Source organism: Otolemur garnettii, unplaced genomic scaffold (genome assembly GCF_000181295.1).
Source record: "Otolemur garnettii isolate 467f Iridium unplaced genomic scaffold, OtoGar3 scaffold00074, whole genome shotgun sequence".
NCBI classification, from domain to species: domain Eukaryota; kingdom Metazoa; phylum Chordata; class Mammalia; order Primates; family Galagidae; genus Otolemur; species Otolemur garnettii.
In genome coordinates this window covers 3,197,772-3,221,514 of record NW_003852469.1, presented here as the reverse complement: position 1 = coordinate 3,221,514, position 23,743 = coordinate 3,197,772, and the positions used below count along the sequence as shown (strand labels likewise).

At 47.9% G+C, this 23,743-nt stretch overlaps 1 protein-coding gene across 3 annotated transcripts in view; it reads left to right on the top strand.

Moving 5' to 3' along the window:
• The window catches only part of PTK2B (protein tyrosine kinase 2 beta), a 110,751-nt gene that overhangs the window by 47,808 nt on the left and 39,200 nt on the right, over positions 1–23,743 (top strand). For 2 of the 3 annotated variants that reach the window (XM_003793945.3, XM_003793946.3), the window contains one exon: positions 13,696–13,936. In XM_003793945.3, the coding sequence (XP_003793993.1) occupies positions 13,733–13,936 (204 nt within the window). In that variant the 5' untranslated portion in view covers positions 13,696–13,732. Of the gene's footprint in view, positions 1–114; positions 168–13,695; positions 13,937–23,743 lie in introns of those variants that run through there. The other variant, XM_023515578.1, reaches the window with a different exon arrangement.

Below are 23,743 nucleotides of genomic sequence, written 5' to 3'. Positions count from 1 at the left end.
GGCTTGCAGTTCAGAACTGTAGTTCCCTGGGATCTATCATTCCTCAGAATACTTTTTGAATTCCGCTCCAGCGGGGAGGCCTGTAGCCTAGGCGACTTCACCATTTAGTCTCCCAGTTCTCACTGTGAGTTAAGGACCTGAACCAGCATTTTCTTAACCCTCACCGGGTAAGCATCAAAAATACCTGAGATGTTAGAGGGGTGGGTAAATGGAGAGATGTTGGTCGAAGGGGCCTAAGTCTTATTCATGTAGAATGAATAAGTCCTATAGAGCTAATGTGCTGTGTGAGGACTATAGTTAATCACACTGTCTTATGTACTTGAAATGTGGTAAGAAAGTAGATCTTCTTTTAATTTTAGTAATTTTTTAAATTGATACATAATAACTATACATATTTATGGAGTTCAGAGTACTATTTCAATGTATACAATATGTAATGATCAAATTAGGGTAACGAGCAAATTTAGTACCTCAAGAACAAGTTATCATTTCTTTGTGTTAGAAACATTCGAAATCCGGGGTGGTGCCTGTGGCTCAAGGAGTAGGGCGCTGGCCCCATATGCCGGAGGCAGTGGGTTCAAAGCCAGCCCCAGCCAAAAACTGCAAAAGGAAAAAAGAAACATTCAATTTGAAAATATACAATACATTTATTGTTGACTATATATATAAATTTGTTCTACGGTGCTATAGAATATTAGAACTTACTCCTCCCATCAGGCTATAATTTTGTCTCCATTAGCTACCTTCTCCCCATCACCCTCCTCCTGGCCTTGCCCAGCCTCTAATTACCACAATTTTCTGTACTTCTATGAGTTCAACATTTTTTAGCTATCGCATATGAGAACAGGCTGTATTTATCTTTCTGTGCTGACTTAACTTCCCTTGACATCATGTCCTCCAAGCTCATCCACACTGCCATGAATGACAGGATTTCATTCTTTTTATAGCAGAATAATATTCCATTGTGTATACGTACCAGTTTTTCTTTATCCATTCATCTATTGGTGGATGTTTAGGCTGATCCATATCTTTGCTATTGTGAATACTGCTGCGGTAGACACGGGGATGCAGCTATCTCTTCAAAATATACTGATGTCCTTTTCTTTGTATAAACACCCAGTGGGGGGATTACTGGGTCACACAGTCGTTCCCATTTTTAGTTTTTTGAGGAACCTCCATAATGGTTGTACTAATTTACATTCCCACCAACAGTGTATAAAAGTTTTCTTATCTTAGCATCTTCACCCCCATTCATTGCTTTTGGTTTTTTGATAATAATCATTCTAACTGGGGTGAGATGATACCTCACTGTAGTAACTTGCCTTTTATTGATGATTGCAACGTCAAGCATTTTTACATTTATGTGTTGCCCATGTGTCTGTCTTCTTTTGAAAATGTTTCTTCAGATCTCTTGCCCATTTTTTAATCAAATTATTTGTGGGCTTTTTTTTGCTTTTGTTTTTTTATTGTTTCCTTTGCTATTTAATTGTTTGAGTCCTTTGTATATTTTGCATATTAGTCTCTTGTCAGATGAATAGTTTGCAAGCAAATTTTTCTCCCATTCTACAGATTTTCCCTTCATTCTGTTGCTTGTTTCCTTTGTTGTACTGAAGCTTTTAGTTTGATAAAATCTCATTTGCCTATTTTTTTTTTAATTTCCTATGCTTTTGAAGTCTTATCTAATAAAACTTCCCAGGCCAAGGTCCTGAAGCATTTGTTCTATGTTTTTTTCTAGTAGTTTTATTGTTTGGAATTCTATGATTAATTTTGAAATTAATTTTTTGAAATTATTTTTATATATGGTAAGGGATAGAGAAAAACCCAAAGATTCCACCAAAAAACTCTTAGATCTGATTAAAAAAAAAACCGTAAAGTTGTAGGATAGGAAATCAACATGTAAAAGTAAAACAACCTAGCAATAAATAAATAAATAATGCAATCCCATTTACAATAGCTACAAAAAATAATAAAATACCAGGAATAAATTTTACCAACTAGGTAAAAGATTCTACAATGAAAACTGTAAAATATTAAGAAATGAGTATAAGTGATAGATATGTTACTTGGTTCAATGTAAACATTTCACATTGTATATCAAAGCAGTACCCTGAACCCCATAAATGCATCAATGTACAAAGTTATGATTTAATAAAAAATAATTATTTAAAAAGAAAGAAAACTGTAAAATACTAAAATGAAAGAAATAGAATGCATGAAAAAATGGAAAGACATTCCATGTTTGTGACTTGCCAGAAAGAATAACGTTAAAATGGCCATACTACATAAACGAATCTACACATTCAGGGTAATCTCTATTAAACTAGCAATAGATATTGATATAGATATTTCTGTGACTTTTTTTTCTGAGACAGAGTCTCACTATGTCTCCCTCGGTAGAATGCTATCATGTCACAGCTCACAGGAACCTCAAACTCTTGGGCTTAAGTGATTCTCCAGCCTTAGCCTCCCAAGTAGCTGGGACTACAGGCGCCCACCACAATGCCTGGTTATCTTTTTGTTGTAGTTGTCATTGTTGTTTAGCTGACCTGGGCCGGGTTCAAATTTACCACCCCAGTGTATCCACATACACTGGGGATCCTAACCACTGAGGTTTAGGCTCCCAGCCAGATGCAGCCATCTTTAACATGGATATCAGTTATCTCAGGAGCCTCTTCTGATTTGGGGGGCCTGGGAAGGGGTTCCCAGGAGCACCCCCTCTTCTGTGGAGCCCTCGCCAAGTTGGATTGTAATTTTCTCTGTCTGCCTCCCTCTCAGAAGGTGTGTTCAAGGGTCAGACTCTGCTGAGCTTAGTGTCTCTTCCCTGTGCTCAGGACTGGACACACTCCCCACAAATGACACACTTAGCCTAGTACCTTTCACCAAAAGGCACAGTTTCATCTTCTGGGCCCACTGAGGATCACATGTCCTACTTCTCAAGTTAATCATTGGATATGCACTTGCGCTCTGTGAACTAGTGTGTAATTCCCTCAGCTCCCGGTCCTTGGTGCAGTGACCTCCCCCCCCCCAACTAGGGACATTCAAGTGGGCTCTGCAGGGAGGGCAACATGAGGCAGAGCCCTGTCCCCAGCCCTGCAATGAACATGGAGTAGGGGCGAGGAATAAACCTTGTTGTTTTAAGCCACTGATACGTGGGGGTTGTTTGTTACTCAGTTTAACCTTGTCTGTCCTGACCGATACATGTACCAGTCAGGAGAATGGGGATTATAACAATATTTCTGCCCTTTTTACCTCCCCAAGCTGTTGCAATAATCAAAAGAAGTGTATGTAACAGGGGACACTCAGTATGGCGCCTCTTGTGCTTTATGCCTGGTAATGGGTCTGATCTCTCTTCAGTCGGTGCCTTCCCATGGAAAGAACATGGTGTTCATTCACCCATTCGTGTCATGAGGATAATAACGGCACCTGCACTCAGGGTGTGGTGAGGGTTAACTGCGTTAATGGTGTGCCTCTCAGAAGAATGCTAGCCACACTCTAAGTGTTTCTGTTACTATTATTGATATTTTTAGTTCACTCAACTACATTTACGCAGCATCCACATGCTTCCTGGACACTGAGAATGCAGGGAACAAAGCGTGTTCCTTCCTGCTTGGAGGGTGGGAGGAAAGATCCAGAAAGATCCAGCAGGAAGGGCCTGTGAGAGAGAATGCATGCTATGGGGCCAAGAAGCAGGAGCCCACAGAGGCCTAGCATGGGACTACTGGGGTGGTCAAGGGAGGGCTGGCTGGGAGTAGGCGTGGCAGGTGTCAGGTACATAGCCCCAGTCCCCACATGGAAGTGCGCCTTAGCAGCAGAGCTGCGTGGGGAGCCACCACTTGGAATCTGTAAGCATCTTTTCCCACTTGCCTGAGGAGAAAAGCAAGAGGCAAGAGCCCAGACCCCAGCTCTAGCCCCTGGTATTAGGAGAACAGTCCCCAGCCATGGCCCTGAACATCTGCTCAGCCCCCTGCTCAAGCCCAGACTGCTCCAATCCAGGCTGGCTCAGTGAGGGGAAGGGCTGCAGGGCTGGGCTATGTGAGTACAGGAAGGGGGACCAGGGAATCTAGTGCTCAGGAGAGAGGGGAGGGTGAGGGCTGCTAGGGACGGGGACAGTTGGTGGTGGTCAGGACAAGCCTCTGGTCATCTCTATTCCTTCACCTTTCATCCATGTTGCATGATAGAACTTTGACCCTCGGATAGGGAGACTGAGGCCCAGAGAGAGCATGTGATTTGCCCTCAGACACACAGCCTATTAGGGCTTCCCGAGGGCCAGAGCCCAGACCCCCTGCTCTTACCATATCTGGAGCTCCTCTTACGACACGGTGCTGCCTTTGGAGCCCTTGGAGGGTCTTTCGTTTCACTGGGAAGGTCTGATCCAATGGCTGTCATGTTGGGGTGTATAACCCCATACTTCCGTCCTCCTCTCCCCTGTGTCAACTTCCCCCTTTCAGGTGTAGGACCCCACAGGGGCAGGGTGGTAACCAAGAAAGGCTTCATTTCAGCTTTTTTTTTTTTAATTTATTGTTGGGGATTCATTGAGGGTACAAGAAACCAGGTTTCTCTGATTTTCATTTCAGCTTTTCCACCTGCATGACCTGGGTCTGGGCACATTGGTGCAAAGGAGGTAGAAACAGCCTCCCCCGCCACACTGCACCCTCCCATCTCTTTCTTCGGAAGTATGGGCCAGGGCTGAGCCTGGGGCGGGTCCTCTCCCTCAAGCTCTGTAGTGAACAGAGATGACCCCAGTGGTCCTGCCTCTTTGTGGTCACACCCTTGTGCTGTCCTCTCCCCTTGAATGTGAGCTGGACCTAGTGACTTGAGTCTAATAAATGGAATACTGCAGAATTGGTGGGGGGCCACTCCTGTGATCAGGGTACAGACAGACATGAATTCTGTCTCGGGAGCTCTCTGTTCCCATCACTCTTTTTTGCTTACTGGGGAGCCAGCTGTGGTGTGGTGACTGTCCTGGCTCTAGCTGACAGCCAGCAATGACCCTCAGCTGCCAAGAGCCACCTAAGAGCTTGGAAGTGGGTCCCTCCAGCCTAGCCTTCAGATAAGACCATATCCCTGACTGCAACCTCACAGAGGAGCCTGAGCCAGAGAACCCAGCTAAGGTGTGCCCATGGGTCTGACCTACACGAACTGTCAGACCATAAACATTTGCTGTTTCAGCCACTAGGCTGTGGGGAGACGTGCCACACAGGCAGAGATAATCTCATGCGATACCTTCCCCCCATACACACCACCTCTAGGCACCATCTACTTGCCCCTCTCCCTTTCCACCCTTCCTCTCACATCTCTGAGACCTAAGGAGGAATTCACAATCCGAGGTTCTATTCGTAAAAGCCACTGGCACGTAAATGCAGTGCTCCCCAGCGTGTGTTGGCGTGTAAATGCAGCGGTGGGAAGCTCAGTGCTGTGTAAATGCAGTGGTAACAAGCGTGTTCTGGTGTGTCAATGCATTGCTCACTAGCATGTCTTGGCATGTAAATGCAGTGGCTCTAATGCCCACGTTTGCACCAATAAAGTGGCTCTAGTGCCAATGTCTCAGCCAATGCAGCAGCTCTAGCGCCCATTTTTATGCCAATGCACTGGCTCTAGCTCCTGGTTTCATGCCAATGCAGTGGCTCTAGTGCCCGGTTTCATGCCAATGCAGTGCCATTAGCTCAAATTTTCACGCCAATGCACTGGCTCTAGCACCTGGTTCGTGCCTATGCAGTGGCTCTAGTGCCCGGTGTTATGCCAATGGAGTGGCACTAGCGTGAGTTTTAGCTCCAATGCAGTGGCTCTAGCGCCCAGTTTCCCACCAATGCAATGGCTCTAGCACCTGGTTTCCCACCAATGCACTCACTCTAGCACCTGGTTTTGTGCCTATACAGTGGCTCTAGCACCCAGTTTCCCACCAGTGGAGTGGCTCTAGCACCCAGTTTCCCGCCAATGCACTCGCTCTAGCACCTGGTTTTGTGCCTATACAGTGGCTCTAGTACCCAGTTTCCCACCAATGGAGTGGCTCTAGCACCCGGTGTCACGCCAATGCAGTGGCTCTAGCATGCGGTTTTAGCCAATGCAGTGGCACTAGCACGAGTTTTCCCTCCAAGGCAGTGGCTCTAGTGCCCAGTTTCATAATGATGCAGTGGCTCTAGCACCTGATTTCGCACCAATGCTGTGGCTCTAGTGCCCAGTTTCGAAAACTGCATGACCCTGTATGGTCATAGTACCATCCGCAGGTCATAGTACCACGTGCGGGTCATATTACTGCGCGTGGATGTTAGTACCACTGGTGGGTAATAGTACCATACACAAGTGTTAGTACCGTACGCTTGTCATAGTACCGAATGTGGGTCTTAGTACCGTTCACGGGTCTTAGTACCACATTTGGGTCATAGTACTGTATGTAGGTGTTAGTACAGTACGTGGGTGTTAGTACTGCACACGAGTCTTAGTATCATGGGCGGGTCTTAGTACCGCATGCTGGTCATAGTACCACACACAGTCCTGTAGTGCCACTGCATTGGCGTGAACCCAGACACTAAGCCACTGTATTGGTGCAAATCCAGGTGCTAGAGCCAGTGCATTGGTGTGAAAACTCACACTAGTGCCACTGCATTGGCGTGAACCCAGGCCAATGCAGTGACACTAGTGCGAGTTTTCACGCCAATGCATTGCCACTAGCACAAGTTTTCGCACTAATGCAATTCCACTAGCATGAGTTTTCATGCCTATGCAGTGGCTCTAGCACCCGCGTTCACACCAACGCACCAATGCAGTGGCACTAGCGCATCTTTCCTTGCCAATTCGGTGGCACTAGTGCGTATTGGTGCACCAATGCAGTGGCACTAGCACCTCTTGGACCCCAAATGCAGTGGCAATAGCGCATCTTGGTGCCTGAATGTGGTGGCCCTAGCACGTCTTGGCACGCCAGTGCAGTGGCACAAGATCATTCCATCCTAATAACAACTTAAAAGGTAGGTACCATTTCAGGGTAAGGCAACTGAGGTTGGTAAAGTTACTGTCCACAGATCACACAGTGTGTAGAGGGCCTTAGGTTTGGGATCTTTCCTGCCACGCCCTACAGCAACAAGGACTCTGGTGTAATTCAGATGCCAGTACTCTACATCCAATAGACAGCCCGAGAGCGACATTCCTGAGGCTCTGGATTCTAATGGCGAAAAAGTTATCATTAGATCAGGAACATAATCTTAAACAGAACTTGGTCCTATGGGCTTCTCACACTGTCTACATGCATGTTGGCGTCACCAGGGTATATACTGTAAAGACCTCCCATGCCCTGACCCCACCTGCTGAACGAAGATCTCTGGGGTAGGGCCCAGCCCCTGTGTATTTGTAAATAACATCCTAAGGGATTCTTTGAATTTTTTAACTGAAATTGTATATATTTAAGGTGTATAGCATGTTTTGATATACATATACAGCGAGGTGATTATTACAGTCAAGCCAATTAATATATTCCTTTCTTTACACAGTTACAGTTTTGTGTATAAAAGGAAGAGAGAGACAGAGGGGTTGACAGGGAGAAGTTTATTCAAGAGGATGTTTTTGTTGTTTTAAAGATGGTTAGAGAAGCACCGTTAGGCCTGGGGTCATGGTTACACTTTCTGCTTAAGAAAAGGTACTTGAGTTTTCTTTTTATCACCAATTTTTTCTATTAAATGTATTATTAAATGCACTTTTACACAACCTTACATATCTATCATTATATACATGTTACCATTTCAAAAGCCTATGTCCCTTTCAGTACTGCGTGGCTGGAAGCTGATTAAGCTTATGAGTAAGGAGTATTTGAGCAGAATTCTGGGGGCTACATCAGAATGGCAGGTTCCCCTGACTGTCTTCTTTGGCATGGATATAAGCCTGAGGGCTCACAGTCAGGGGTTCATTGATGGGACTTAGGCTGCGTGTACTCATTGAGTTATGATGGGAAATCTGAGTTCTTGTTCTGCCCTTGCCACTTTTAGGAAAGAAGATTCAGGCAAGTCTCTCTGTCCCTTTTCTTCACCCTCAAAATAGGAGTGGCATCTGCCTTGGGAGACACCAGCAAGGTAGCACAAACACTATACAGGGACACTCAGTGTTGGCACATCATACAAAGATCTCCCCGCCCCGCCCCCATCTATTGCATTTGTTCTTAACCTTGACATGGATGAAGGGGTTGTATCCGTCTTTGACAGGACAGCCCTACAACACTGGAAACCAGCAATCCATCCCGCCTTCCCAGCACCCACTTCTCCCTTTAGTTTGAAGGGTCTGCACTGTGTGACAGGGAACCCAAGCTCCCGGGGTTCTGAATGACTTTGTCCCGGAACGCAGCCTCTCAAACCCTGGGGCCCCTCAGTATGGACTGCTGAAGTGTGGTCACATGTGGGAAGAGCCCAGGGGGAATCACGGGCCTTCTTGTAGGGGTTTTCTAGTAACCCCAACACTTTTCTTGGCAGTCACATCTTAGTGACTAATAGTGACTTTACAGTTTGCCTAAGTCCTATTTTTTAATCCATGCAGTTGCTAAGCCACAACTTCATCATCTCAGACTGGGGAAGAGTGGTTGTTGTTGTTTTAAATCTATGGAAAGGGCATCACACATATCCCACTTCACAGTTACATTTTGTTAAATTTGTTTGTGTGCATGTGTGCTTTTCTTTTCTTTTCTTTTCTTCTTTCTTTCTTTCTTTCTTTCTTTCTTTCTTTCTTTTTTTTTTTTTTTTTTTTTTGAGACACTCTCACTTTCTTGCCCTGTAGTGGTGTCACAGCTCACAGCAACCTCAAACCCTTGGACTCACGTGATCCTCTTGCCTCAGCCTCCCAAGAAGCTGAGACTACAGGCACCCAACACAACACGTGGCTATTTTTAGAGATGAAGTCATGCTCTGGCTCAGGCTGGTCTTGAACTCATGAGCTTGGGCAATCCACCTGCCTGGGCCTCCCAGAGTGGTAGGATTACAGGCATGAGCCATCGCGCCCTACCACATTTTGTTAAAATTTGGCATGTCGTGCTAGTCTGACATGAAAAGACCAGGATTCCATACATCTTTTTTGATCAACCCTTAAAATGATATATAATCTCTCTTGATACTATGCTCAACCTGGCACTTCTTATAAGATAACCACAATCTCCTCCATAGCCAATTGGAAAATGTTAACTGGGGCAATTAAACAACAGTCAGCCCTCCAGGGTGACACAGAAGAAACCACGTGACCAGCTACCAATGCACTCGCCTGTCATCAGGCCATCTCATTCACCTCTCAAGAAAATGGGGAAGAGCTCGGCGAAACACCCGACCAAAGCACTAATTCATCTCTGCGCCAAATTTCCCTGCTCAACAAGCACCTCGGAAACCCACTCAGAGAAGGAAATGAGGTTGGCAGGAGTTGGTGGTTGGGAGAAAAGGAAAAACCTGAGGTCATGAGAAGAAGTCAGAGAATTTAGTTTGGGATTTCAAAGGTGACAGTGGAGTTTCAGAAATGACAGCTTTCAGGGGATTAGAGAGAAATGCTTCCTGGAGAAAGGGACGTGTTTTGAAATTCTGTGCTTCCCATGTACCTCATGCATCTCCATCTTGAAGTGGCTGGTGATGACACTGTAGGAACCAAGTGGGCATGAAAAGACCAAGGCCGGCTTGAGGCCAGGGACCCCGAGATCTGTCCTCCTCCCCTGGGGTCTCTCATGGCTCAGGCAGTGGTGTGTTGGAACCAGTTTTCATGAGCCAGTGGAGCCCATCTCTTCCCAGTTTTGAATTCAGCCCCTTCTACTGGTAGCTTGAACTCAGCCACAGTGGAAGGACTTTACACCAAAGGAATTGGCAAAAGCTGCAAGTGACGGCAGGCTTTGCCTGGCTTGCCGGCAGCTACATATACACCAGGCTCCTGTCTTAATGGCCCCCGCTGCCTCCTGGGTCACCCTCACCCCAGAGTTATGTTTTCAGAATGAAAATCTGCTCTTTCACAGGATGAAGTTCACGTTCCTCAGCAGGCTGCCTCCTTCTAGTCGCATTTCCTGGAGACCCCTCGCCTACCCCCCTTCACCCACCCCTCCTGCTCCTGATCGCACCATGTCACTTTGTCCTGGGGTCCCGAGGCCCAGTAGGCATGTTCTTCTCTGAGGTCCTCAGTCATCATGCCCGGAGTCCCATTACAACCCATGTCATCTGGGGCTGGTTTTGTGTGCTTTGTTGTTGTTGCTGTTGTTTAAATCTTTTTCCTCTTTGCTGGATTGTGAGCCTCTATGGGATGGGGACAGTCTTCCCTCCTCTCTGTCTCTTCCTAGCCCCGGGAGCTGACTCCTGAAGCTTGGGAAGGAGAGAGGGAAAGAGGGGGGAGAAGGAAGGAGGGGAGGGAGAGAGGGAAGGAAGACAGGAAGGAAGAAAGAAAGGCAGGTCAGCCAAAATCACCGTGAAGTGGCAGATAAGCTGCATGGGGAGTAGGATTTGGGGGGCATCAGGGAAGAGTAGAGACCCAACCTAACCTTAGAGGTCAAACGGGAGATAAGAAAAATCTGGCTAGCTGTGGGAATCAAAGGCCTTGAGCTAATGCAGGGAGCAGAGGTTCCCTTAATGGGGAAGGACAGGGTATCTGTCCCTGAAGCTCCCCCTTCTGCCCCCGCTGCTCCCCCTCTGCCCCCGCGTCAGCTGGCCTCTGGGTTGGCAGGAGCTGGCAAAGGAACAACTCCCCATGGGTAATGGGTGCGGAGGTGGGAAGCTGAAAATGCAGTAGAGTCTCAACAAATGCTTTTTGAATTACATTGAATCATAGCTGGCGATAATCACCACCTTTCTGGTTCCTTCCTTCCCAAGGTAATAGGGAGGGATGCTTGGGGAGGAGGGAAGGTATTAACAGAACGCTGATGCTGGAACAGGCAGAAGGTGGCCCTGCAGGGTCTGGGCTGCGGAGAGGGCCCTGCGTGGAGCCAGCAGTGCCCAGCCCTGCCCAGAAACACAGGCATGGCTCCCTGAGACTGCAAGGTCATTGCCAATGAGTCTAGTGGCTGCACTCGGCAAGCCTCTACAATAGGAAAGACCTGCGTCCCCCATTTTGTTGATGTGGAAACAACCAGGGAAGTGACTCAGAGATGGAGTGGAAATAAAATACGTGTCTTGTGAAATTCTGACTTCTGCTAAATGCAAAGGGCTGGTACTTTGTCCCTGGTGAGGCTCCCTTCCACAGGGCGCCCTTCCATGGTGCTTCTAGGACAAGGGGCCTGTGCTCCAGCAGGGCAGGGAGGTGGGCAGGTGGATGAAGAAATGCAGCCTCCGAGCACCAGAGGCAGGAGGGGCTGCCACGGCCGCCTGCTCGTGCACTCAGGAAACTAGTGGAGGTTTTTAAAATGGAGCTTGGTGTCAGGTTTCTGATTCTTTCTTCTGCCAAATCATAGGCATTTAAAAAAAAATGCATGTGGCAGGAAATGTGCAGAAGGAACCTCTGATTCTCTAGAAAACTCTGCAGAATAAGTAAATATTACCTTCATGCCCCAAGAGAGGAAAATGAGGCCTACAGAGGTCACAAAACAAGGTATGTGGCTGGGTCTTGGGGCCACAAGGTAGCTCATCCCAAAACACATTTAAGTATTGCCCCAGTGGTATGGGACAGCTGCCCCAGTGGTATGGGACAGCAGCCCCAGCACACGGTTTTAAACCTGGATTTTAAGGAATCAAATATGTGTGACTTCTCCCCAACATCATACCCCGTTGCTGACCAATGGTCCTTCTGTCCACACTCTCTCAATTCAAGGGCAGAGCTTTCAGTCCTCCAGATAATGCATTTTGCCCTCAGGACTCCTAAACTCCCCTCTTGTGTGTGTTACTCCAAGAGGCCAAGCTTCTTACTGAGCCAAGTAAGCGTAACATTACCCTACAATATCTTACAGGGCAAGGTCTGTGCTTTCTGGGTGTTCCCGTAACCCTAGCATCTTCCCCATGCAAGGAGACTAGTTAAAACTGGGTATAGTTAAAACATGGGGCATCTGAAAGGGGCTTGAATTCTGCCTTGGTTCCCTTGGGCAGGTAAATGTCTTGCCAGTTAGGAAGAACACAATTTCCTCTTAGAGATCTCAGAGACTCAGAGATTGTCCAGCCCCCTTTAGTACACTTTACAGGTTTGGGCCAACAAGTTCAAATACCCAATCAAAAGTTTTCCTGTGTTAATTTGAGCCCATTTCCTTGTGTTTGTTATTCTTTGACTTTGACTTTGGCAGATCTGGGGGCTGGGAGGCAAGCTGAAGCCCAGCATGGCTCAGAGCCAGGATTTTTGCTAGTGCCATGGGTGCATTGTCCTCTGACTCTGCTTGGAGGGCCTGGGGCAGACTGGATGCCAGGGGAGCAACTACCAGGGCTTGATGGCCAGGAAGGAGGCCTGGAGAAAGGGGCAGGGCTTTCAGCGCACAAGGTGAGGGTCCGAGTGTTTTGTGATCAGCAAAGGTCAGTGACAGGTTATGAATGAGAAATTCAAATAATCAGGCAGAAGTTGGAGGGATAGGCAAGTTCTCTTGTCAGGAATAGGAGCTGGAGTCGGCAGATGGCTCTCACCTCTTCCAAACCCAGTGTTCAGTAACATACATTGGCACCTTGAAATCCGCCTAGGCAGGAATATTTACACCACAGAAATTGGCAAATTAGAACTTTATTTATTTATTTTGGAGTCTACTGCTTGGAGGCAGGAAGAACAAGATATAGGAAGGGAACACAGGTAGTGAATAAGATTTAGAACAATAGATAATTTTAATAGTTTTTTCCTTTCTTAAAATGTGTACACAGTTTTTGGCACCTTCTGTGTGTGTGTGTGTGTAATGAAGCAGACTGGGTGTCCCTTTTCTCCATAGGTCTTGTTCCAAGTTTTTGCTGCCCTTGCAGACTCTGAATCAGAGGTGGCTGCTTGTCTGCCCCGCACCCAAGGGGTATGCCCTGCTCCTTCCCTCGTCCCCACCACGTCTCTTTTGCAACTTCATAATACACATTTACTTTTTTTCTTTTTTTAAAGGGATAGCTCCTCAAATCCATTGACCCCCTACATCTTTCTTTTCTAGTCCCCAGTACAATGTGAATGAATAAACAGAGGCTATGATTCCATTTTTCAAATGTAAGACTCCACGTTTGTGTTTTAACATTGCCAACTCCATCAATTTGGCCCCAACTCCTGGTCTAGGAATTTCCCCCTAAAATCACGGTCTCTTGTCAGGAAGGGGATATTTTTCTATGGGAAGGAAAATAGGGCCTCGTGGCAGCTGAGAGTGGGGGCAGACAGTGCCCTCAGCTGACAGCCTGGCCTTCCCCTGGCCCCTTTCCAGCCTCGTGGGTCCTGGTTCCCTCAGGGCCACTCCTCCTGCCACTCTGTTTCTTCTGGGCTTTTGCCCTTTGCCCCATCACCTGCTGCTTTCCCTGCCTCACTCTTTGCTTTTCTGCTTAGCTGCTTTTTGCTAACTGGGTCCCCTTGCCTGGCACCAGGGTGGGGAGGAATGTGGTAGAAAGAGGGGAATTCGGCTCCCACAAAGTCTGGGTTTGACACCTGGGTGTTTCTGCAACCCGCTCCTTGTTTTGGAGCTGCCCCAGCCAGGACAGGCTTTTAGGGGGAGATGTGGAGAATGCGAGACTCTATCGCGTCCTCTCACGGGTTGGTGGGTGCTGTCCCTCAGGGGACGAGGCATGTGGGTCTGTGGGGGCCCCTTTCAGGACTGACCCTCTGCTGTCTCCGCAGGACTGCGATGTGCCGGCCCTAGCTGCCGTCTGAGAGGATGTCCGGGGTGTCCGAGCCCCTGAGCCGAGTGAAGGTGGGCACGTTGCGCCGGCCCGAAGGCCCCCCCGAGCCCATGGTGGTGGTCCCGGTGGACGTGGAGAAGGAAGACGTGCGAATCCTCAAGGTCTGTTTCTACAGCAACAGCTTCAACCCCGGGAAGAACTTCAAACTGGTCAAATGCACGGTGCACACGGAGATCCGGGTAGGTAGGGGTGTCTGCTCCACCCAATCCTTGGTCCTTCCCAGGCCGCTGAACCACTGGGCAGCCTGGCGGCCCCTCCCATATTCTCCCCTGGGCGGAGGGAGCAGCTGCCACCACCAGGCTGCCCCGCAGATGCCTGGGAGACAAGCCTGAGAGCCCTAGATCCCTGGTGTGGCTTTTGATCCGATGCATTTCACGTTAAGTATTTATGACATTTAAAGCTCTGCAAAGGACTTAAGAGCTCCCATGTGCAAAGTTTACCCTCTGATGAGACTGGAGTGAGAGACAAACAAGCAATTGCATTAAAAATAGAACAAAACCAGTGTAAGACCTGTGTGCTGGGCATTCAGAGGAGGGAGCTGGTGGGGCCTCGGGGTCCAGAGGGTGCAGAATGAGCTCGAGATGCCGTGAGCCGGTAGGAGGGCGGCCAGGCCCCACCTGTGGGGACACCCGCCATTGGCTCACTCTCACCCAGGGTCAAAGAATGGGTTTTGCCGGTCCAGGTACCCACCTTCATCAGGGCGCCTGACACCAGGAAGCCAGCTCATCTTAACCAAAGTATATAAAATTGTCATCGAAAGCAGAGTTTCAACATGCTGATTTTAATCCCCCACAGTTATGGAGCAATGACCACACGGAGCCAGGGTGGATCTCTCTATACACGTTAGCTCACAAATCTCCCTGGCATCCTTATGCATCAGATATGTTGAGCACGTACCTTTCCTCGGCCCACAGTATCCCTTTCTGAGGATGTAAGGGAAAGGCAGGTGGACTTTTAGAAAACTGCTAGGTGGGTCTGCAATTTGAGCAAAGGAAACAGCAACTTTGGGGGGAAGCAACCAGGGTCCAAGGCCTTGCAAGCAATAAGGACTCACCAGTATTTGGCTGATAGATCTGGGTGGCTTTAAAGCCACAGCCGTTTGTAATAAGCAGGTGACATTTTTGCCTATAGGAGGACGAGTCATCTCCCTCTGATGGCCAGCCTTTCTCATGGGACCCTAGATGTCAGGGTCCCCCCACTTGTGCCTGGCTCCCTGGATCGGTGCTGCGGTGCCCTGGCGACCTGGTGCCTTCTATGGCATGCACTGAGCCTCCACACACGAGAAAGGAAGGTCATTGATTAGGTCACTGTCTTGCCATAATGGACTGTCCCTGCTTCCTGAAACTGATTTGATCAGGGGTTTGTCTGCTCGTCTAAGGTTTGTGATATGAAGGTGCAACTGTGCCCTGAGAGCAACTGTGTCCTCTGGCAACCTTCTTCCAGGAAAATGTTTTCATGTCTTTCTAACTATCCACTTCTTGAGTTTCCCTTTGGGCATATCATTTTTGCAAAGAGCTGATGCCATCCACTGGGAGGCTCGCTGGCTTAATTTTCACAAGTTTGGGGGGCACCACATTGCCCTATCACACATCCGGTTAGTCCTAATCAGGATATGATCTGTCATATTAGCAGCGAAAAGGGCCCTGAAGGCGGGATGGGATTTAAGGCAGCAATAATGTGGATAGGAGGAGGCTTTCCAAGAGCAGGGAACAGTAGGAACAGATGCAGGGAAGCTGCTCAACAGTGAGTAGATTGGTTTGACTGCAGCGAGGATTATATTTAGAAGCACAAGTTAAGATCCAAAAGGAAAATTGATGGCAGATAATAAAAGATTAGGCTTAGAAACTTGGAATTGCTAAGGAACAGGGCATAGTTTCTAAGCAGGAGAGAGATATTACTAGAATTGTCTGGGGTCCTGCAGGTGTTCACAGGGAAACAGGCCAACAGAAAGGGCAGAGGGGCCTGGGCTGCTCACACTTGAGGTGTTGTCTGGAGGGCTGGGGAGGTAGGTGAAGAACAGAAGAAAGAAGGGATTGCCTTCTAGAAATTTATATCCAAACTTTTCTCAGTTTTCCTGCTTCCATTGCCTCCTGCAGGCAAAATGTCACCTGCTTATTACAAATGGCTGTGCCTTTAAAGCCACCCAGATCACCGGCGAAAGGCTGGTGTGTCCTTATTGCTTGGCCTTGGACCCATCTGGGCTGCAGTCTGCTCACTCAGGGATCATGCCCACTTGTAGCCTTATAAAGATTACAGATGATGGATGAGAAGCCTCTGGCACTCAGTAGGGTCTCAGTAACTGGAAGCTATTGAGTGGGTGAGTTTTAGGTCATTACCCTGCTTAGAAATATCCAAGGGTCTCTAATTGCCCAGAAAATTAAGTTCAAATTATCTTCTTTTCTTTTTTTGAGACCAAGTCCCACTATGTCACCCTTGGTAGAGTGCTATGGCGTTACAGCTCACAGCAACCTCAACCTCTTGGGCTTAAGTGATTCTCTTGCCTCAGCCTCCCAAGTAGCCAGACGACAGGTGCCCGCCACAATGCCTGGCTATTTTTTTGTTGCAGTTGTCATTGTTGTTTTAGCAGGCCTGGGCTGGGTTCAAACCTGCCAACTTTGGTGTATGTGGCTGGCGCTATAACCACTGTGCTACGGCTGCCAAGCCAAATTATCTTCTTTTTATGTTTATCCACTTATCTTATTTTCAGATAGAGAAGATGATCATATTTGTGTTTGAAAACAGCACATGGTGTTCCACAGGATGTTAAAAAGCGTTCTCTGGAGAAGAGAACTTCTTTTGTAGTCAAAGAAGTTTAGAAAGGGCACGGTTGGACAATTCTGAACTGCTTTATCAGCAAGACTTCTCAGAACCTTAAATAGGCTGATATACCTGAATCGCCGAGGGCCAGAGAGGTGATGCTTTCTTAAGTAAGCCACTTTGTGTTTGCCTAAAGAAACCCTTCTCTTAAAAGTTGGACCACGAGGTCTCTGGGAAATCGTTTAGGAAACTTTCTCCCTTAAACTCTGATAGCAGTGCAAAAAAAAGATTGAAGAGAGAAAAGACCAGTGAGTGGAAGATGAGTTAGGAAGCTGCAGCCGCAGCCCGAGGGGAAGATGACGAGGACCTGAGCTGCGTGAGTGCATTGGAAACAGATATAAGTCAACAGGACTGAGTGCGTCCAAGGAAGAAGCAGAGTCAACAGAATGTGATGATTAACTAGGTGTAGGGAGAGAAAGGAAGGAGATCGGATGACTCAAGCTTTTGCTTGAGTGACTAAAGGGGTCCTGGTACCATTCACTGAAATCTCATCAGAGAAGGGGAGGGTGTTCTGAGATTTCAGCTTCGCGTGTGTTATGTTTGAAGTGTTTATGAAACACCCCCCAGGGAGAAACGTGGGTCTGCAGGTCCCGAGGGAGGAAGGATTTAGGAATCATTGTGCAATAGATGCCGGGCACCCACGGAGGATGAGTAGAGCGAGAGAAGAGTTCCAGTTAGGAAACCTGGGGAGATCAACCTCTGAAGGGCAGGCAGAGAAAAAGCAGCATATGAAGAAAAAGAAAAATTAGGCAATGAAATAGAAAGAGGACTAAAAGCACAGAGCCTGAGGAGAGAACGGTAGAGGGAGTTTTAAGGCAAGAACGGTTAGCTGTGTCAGATGCTCAGCAAGGTCGAACTAGATACGGCTAGAAATAGGTTCATGGGTTTAGCAACAAGAGTTGTGGATAACCTTCGACTGTGCTGTTTCAGTGGGGAGATGGGGCAGAAGCTGTTGTGCAGTGGTTGGAGACTGGAAATAGTGAGAATAACTGACATTTCGGAGAGATTTTGACCACTAGGGGAAGGATAGAGGAACAGTGTTCCCTGCAGAGGGAACAGTAAATGTGAAGGCTCTGCAGTGGGGAGGCACGTAGCAGTATGAGGCTCAGAGTCGTCTAAACTTGGCTCTTTAGATCATGTTCATTGTTTTGGTTTTTTCTCCCTCTCTTGTAGGAAGCCACTGATACAATTTAAATCTGTGAGTGACACGCGGGTGTCCTTTTTAAAGATCACTTGGGTTTCATAATGGAAAGTAAATTAGGGGGAGGCAAGAATGGATGTGGGGAGGTGTTAGGTGGATATTGTGGTGATCCAGATGAGAGATGGCGCTAGATGAAATTAGCCCTGTAGCCGTGGAGATGGTGATGATGGTGGTGATAGTGATGATGTGATGATGGTGGCAGTGGTGATGATGGCGATGGTGGTGGTAGTGGTGCTGGTGACAATAGCAAGCACATTTGAAAAGACTTTCTTCCCAGAGGAACCATAGGAAGCACATACTATGATTATCACCATTCATATCCTGTATGAGGAAGTTAAATACACAGAAGTTAAGCAAATGGAGCTTCACCCTGGAAGTGAGAACAACGTAATGTAAATATTGTACCCTCATATTAATTTGAATAAAGTTAAAAAAAAATAAAGAAGTTAAGCAAGTTGCCAGTAACTGGAGGCGCCTGTTTTTAAACCTAAGCACCCCAGCCCCAGAATCTGCACTCCTAACCACTATGGTCAACAGAGAGAGCAGATTATAATCCTGAGAATTCTGGAGATGGGAATGAAAGGCTCTGGTGATAGAAGATACAGAAATGGGGAGGAGGGAAGTGTCAAGAGTGGTAGCCCCGGTTCAGGCGGACAGGGTCCCATTCCTTAAAATTAAAAATGCTGGAGGGGAGGCTCCCTGGGGAGTGGAGAGCTCACACCCTCAACTTTGGACCTGTCCAGTGCCATTGAGCTGCTTGAACATCTTCAGGTGGAGATGTTGAGTAGATGAGGTTGGGCACGTGATTCTGGAGAACAGAACCATGCTGGACACTGGAGTGTGGGCAGTCTCTAGGTGGTGGTTAAAGCCGTGGCTGTGGGTGAGATCTCCTGGGCAGGAGTCCAGAATAATCCCATTATCCCTTCCACCAGTGTTCATTGGATGCCCCAGGCACCTGGCCCCAGGCTGGTGATGGCCTGGGGTATCACAAACACACACCCTGCTCTCATAGGGCTTCCCAGTCCAGGGTGAGATGGACTCTGCCTCACACTAATGAATGAGGCTTCAGAAACTGAGGCACGTGCTCTAGCAGGAATAAATAGGTCCTATGAAAGGATGTCAAGTAGAAGGACTGGTTCCAATGCTGAGCACCAGCTTTGCTGTGCGTCACTGTTTGAGGACACAGTGTCAGGGGGGTCTAGTGGTTGGGGTCCAGGCCCCAGTTCCCCTCCCAAGACTCTCCTGCAGCAGCCCCTTCCTCCCTCTGGGTCCTGCTCTCCCTGCTCTCTCCTCCCCCACCTTGGCTTTGCCTCTGGCTGAATTTTTCTACTTCCAGCACTGTTATCTTCTTTCCTCATCCTCCCAGTACTCAAAATGCTGCCAACCCTTTCAAATTTGCCAAGCACATGTCCTTCCACAAGAACACTCCTGAAATTCCAGCACCCCCACAGAGCTGTGTCTGATCTAATGGAAGTGATTGAGACCCGCCCTGGCACTGTCCGCGAGGGAGCATGTTGCCAACATATAGTTTCTCCATGCACACTTGCAGATCTCACGTTTTTGCTTTTATTCCCGTGATGACGTCTCATGGGAATATGAGAACTATGCACATAGCACTGACCCTGGTGCCTAGGACCAAACAGGAATGAGGCAGGCACGGAAGAGAATCGAGCCACATGCCAAATGAAAGATGGGTTTTGTTCTTCTTGATTTTTCCATTTCTCTTTGGTTTGGTATTCATGGAAAATTGCGTTTCTTTGGGAACTCGGGATCTCTACAGCAAGCAGAGGCTTATATCATTATATTTCTCTCTAACGTGATAATTTGCTTGTCTGGGAAAGGGGTTAAAGTGACACTTGGAAAACAACTGCCAGAGCAGCTCCTAGGCGTGCCCGCATGGGCATCTCTGTGATACTTGCCTCCTCCTTCAATTCCTCTCTCTTCCCTCTCTCTCTCTCTCTCCATTCTTTTCTTCTCAAATCGTGTCCTGGTTTGTCTCAGCCCCATCTACACACATTGTCCAGGAATAACTTTTAACAGTGTTCCCTGCCAATCTCAAAAGCGTCGTGATGCGGGGGATAAATGACATGGCCCTGCTTTGAAGTGCCCTGCTGTCCTCCCCCTACCCGTCCAGTGATGTCTTCTTCCTCTGGCTGACACTCGCTGACCCACCCTGCCTGCTCCCATTTCTGTCCATCATTGGGCTGTCTGTTTCTCACCCAGGAGGGCATTAAGCAGAAAAGTAGACAGTTGTCTGGGATATGGTATGGTGCAGAGACGGCAATGGGGCCCCCGTAACCTGACACCCTGTCCCTCAGCCAGTTTCTACCAGGCTGAGAACCGTGCTCATGATTTGACAACCCTGTGTTGTCCTGAAGCATCACCCCACTCAGAATTTACATTTATATCCCCAGGAGCAGCAGAAGCTGAAGCAATCCTGTGCCCTTCCTGCTGCTCCAGATTTGTCCCTCTATTCACAGCAGAGGCTCCAGTTTGCAAGAGACCCTGGAGTGTTGCTTGCCTGGCACGTGAGGAGCACAGAGTCTAGTTCCCAGATGCAGTTTGGTCTCCACAGGCTCATCCTCCTCACTCTCCCCTGTGCATTCAGTGGCCAAACAATCCCTTCTAGAATTCTCCAAGGCAGATTTATGATTTTGTAACCCTGCCCTAGACTCCCTACACTTCTCAGGCACTCAGCCCAGTTAGCTTGGCACTTAAATCTGTTACCTAACCAGACCAGTATTACAGACTGAATGTCTGTGTCCCCACCAAACCCTACTCCCAAGTAGAAGCCCAACCCCCAATGTGATGGTACTTGGAGGTCTGAACTTTGGGAGGTGATTGAGTCTAGATGAGGTGATGAGGGTGGGGCCCTCATGATGGGATTAGTGTCCTTATAAGATGAGGAAGAGAGGGCGGCACCTGTGGCTCAGAGTAGGGCGCCGGCCCCATATACCAGAGGTGGTGGGTTCAAACCTGGCCCTGGCCAAAAACTGCAAAATAGAAAAGGAAGAGAAACCAGAGCTAGCTCTCTCCCCGTCTCTCTCTCAGCTATGTGAAGACACAGGGAGAAGGATTCTGACCTTCTGTAAACCAGGAAAAGGGCCCTCACAAGGAACTGAATCTACGGCACCTTGATCTTGGACTTCCCAGACTCCAGAACCTTGAGAAATCAATGCCTATTGTTCAAGCCTCCTAGTCTGTGGCAATTTGTTAGGGCCACCTGAACTGGCAGACATAGGGCCAGGGGCAGCCCAGGCTGGAGAAGCATCCCCTGGCCCACAGGCTGCTGGCTCTGGATTCCTCTTTCCAAAATCAGCCCTGTCACCTCCCCTCAGACACCACTAGGGCAGGGCCTCAAGGCTGGGACACAAGAGGAAAGAAGACAGAGGTTACCTTTCCCAGGCAGCTGCCATTTCAAAAAGAAAACTTACTCTGAGAGAACAAGTGAAATCACACAAGGCCAGCCTCCCATGCATGAGAACATGAGAGGAAAGGGCTCAGCCAGGAAGCCGCAAACTAACGCCCCAGAGACACTCACAAAGATGTAAAAAAAGGTACGCTCTCAAAACCCCCATCTCCCCACTTCCTGTGTGTGCTCTCCGGCCCGCTCACCCGCACAGACGCCTACAGAAGAGAGAGCCAGGCTGACATGCAGAGTCCTGGGCCTCGCAATTCGTCCCGGGCTTAGATTCATTACATCGACGATTGGCAATCAGGTGTCTGTGTTTTTGTTTCTATTTTTAATCTGCGGTTGCATTGCTGACTGTCCTTGTTAGAGACTTTTATCACCTCCAAAGGAAAACTTCCAGGGTGTTAAGTTATGCTAACTTTCATTATTTTGTTCTCCACTCACTTTTTTAGAACTATGCCTTAAGTGTGTCAAGAACTCAGAATCTGTATTGCCATGACATTAGTCTCCTATCGTTGCCATCACACGTTATCACAAACGTGGTGGCTTAAAACAACTGAAATAATTCTGTCATGGTTCTAGAGACCAGAAGTCTCCAGTCAAGGTGTCTGCAGAGCCCCACTCCCTTGGGTCTAGGGAAGGAGGCTTCTTTGCCTCTCCCGACTTTGGCCTCAGGGGTTCCTTGACTTGTGGCTGCGTCACTCCAATCTCTGCCTCTGTCTACGCGTGGCCTTCTCTCCGTGTGTCTCCCTTCTATGTGCCTTTCACAAGGATTTAGGGGCCATCCAGAGAGCCCAGAATGATCCCATCTTGAGACTTTGAACTTTACATCTTCTGGAAAGACACTTTTTTTTTTGGCAAAAGAGGTCCCATTCACAGGTTTGGGGAGTTAGGACACGGACATCTATTTTTGAAGGCTACCATTCAACCTGCGGTAGACATCCTTGGGACCCCCATGTCTGTCACTGCCCCTCATGCAGGCACACGCAGACCATGGAGCCAGGTGCAGAGGTGAGTGTGAGCACTGTGCACACATTTGCACACCCGCAGCACACAGCCGGTGTCCCTTCAGAGGCTTCATCATGTCATCTTTGTGGTATATGTAGAAAAAAATAGGTACCAAGTGTGTGAGTCAGCAGTTTTCCCTGGGGGCCATTCCATATCTCCTGGAAGGTGGCCTCAGGAAATGTGCGGCAGCCTTTCTTGGTTGTCACATTGTCAAGATTGCCACCATGATTGGGCACAGGTGAATGGCTCCACACAACAAGGAATCCTCCTGCCCCAAATCAATGGTCCCAGTGGATACCCACTTATGCGATTTGTGGAGCAGTACTGTGATGTGAGCGTCCACATTAGAAATAGAGTGTCACGATTCAACCTGTCACGTTGAATCAACCCACATCATGCACCCTTCCTGCTCTGAGGCAGACACAACCTATTGCCCCCTAAGAACTGTCAAGTCATTGCTTTAAAAGACATTTTAGTAAGGGGACTTTGCTGAGTTTATTAAAAATAGGTGGCCTGAGAAAATAGTAAGGCTATCGTGATTCCTGAAGAAGTTACAAAAGTTGCTGACTACTGACAAGGGAGAGGGAGAGTGAACTGAATCATTAATGGCTTAGTTGACAATTTTACTTTTGAAAGTACCTTATCCTGAGCACAGAGACAAGCCACCTGCTCCTGTTCCTTCTTTGCTTCTGACCTATAAGAGAAAAGACCAGAGAATAGGGAGGAAGGAAAGGAAGTTTGCAAGCTCCACACTATTTGAAAAAGCAAATAATTTGGTGTTAGGCCAGTGGGAAGAAAAGCCATGGAAATTCCAATGTTTGCAGGATAGCCCCTGAAGGTTTTCCATCTCCAGGCTACATGCTGTGGGCCGTAGCTTATCTAATAACAACCAATATGGTTAAGATGCTCTTGTTTAAAATCATATTACATGTGGTGATTTAATGAGCAGATAGGCATCTTACGCTGTCATTTTTAAGTGATTTGTTAATAGAGAAACAGATATTGACTCACTGATGATAATTCAGGAGCTGTGGGTGGAGTGCTGATCTTGCCCTTGGCATTGTTTGCCTGAGAGGCTGTGGAAATATCAGACAGGTGCCGTGGAAATATCAGACAGGTGCAGGGAGAAGAAGGTGGGGCACGTACCAAAGCCAGGACAGGCGTCAAGACGTCAAACCTCAATGCTTATCTTTCTCTTACTGTACTCTTAAAAACCCCTGAAATTCAAGCCAGGCTTTTCCTCCCAGACACTAAATATAAGATTCCTGAGATGAGGGCCATGTGTGCACTAACGCCCCTGAGTGGGCTTTGCACTGTGAGCATGTGGTCCACAGATGCTGTTGGTTTGAATGAAGAAACCACTGTAGCTAGATGTGATGAGGCTGGAGGACTTCAGGGAAGGGGCTGTGGTGGCAGCTTGTCATCCTGCTAAAAGTACAAGTCAGAATTGGGTTCACACCCTGGTTTGTGTGACTCCAAGGTCAATGCCCTTTCCCTGTCACCTGTGGCCATTGGCCTTGTTTCCCCCAGGTAGGAAGGATCGGTACA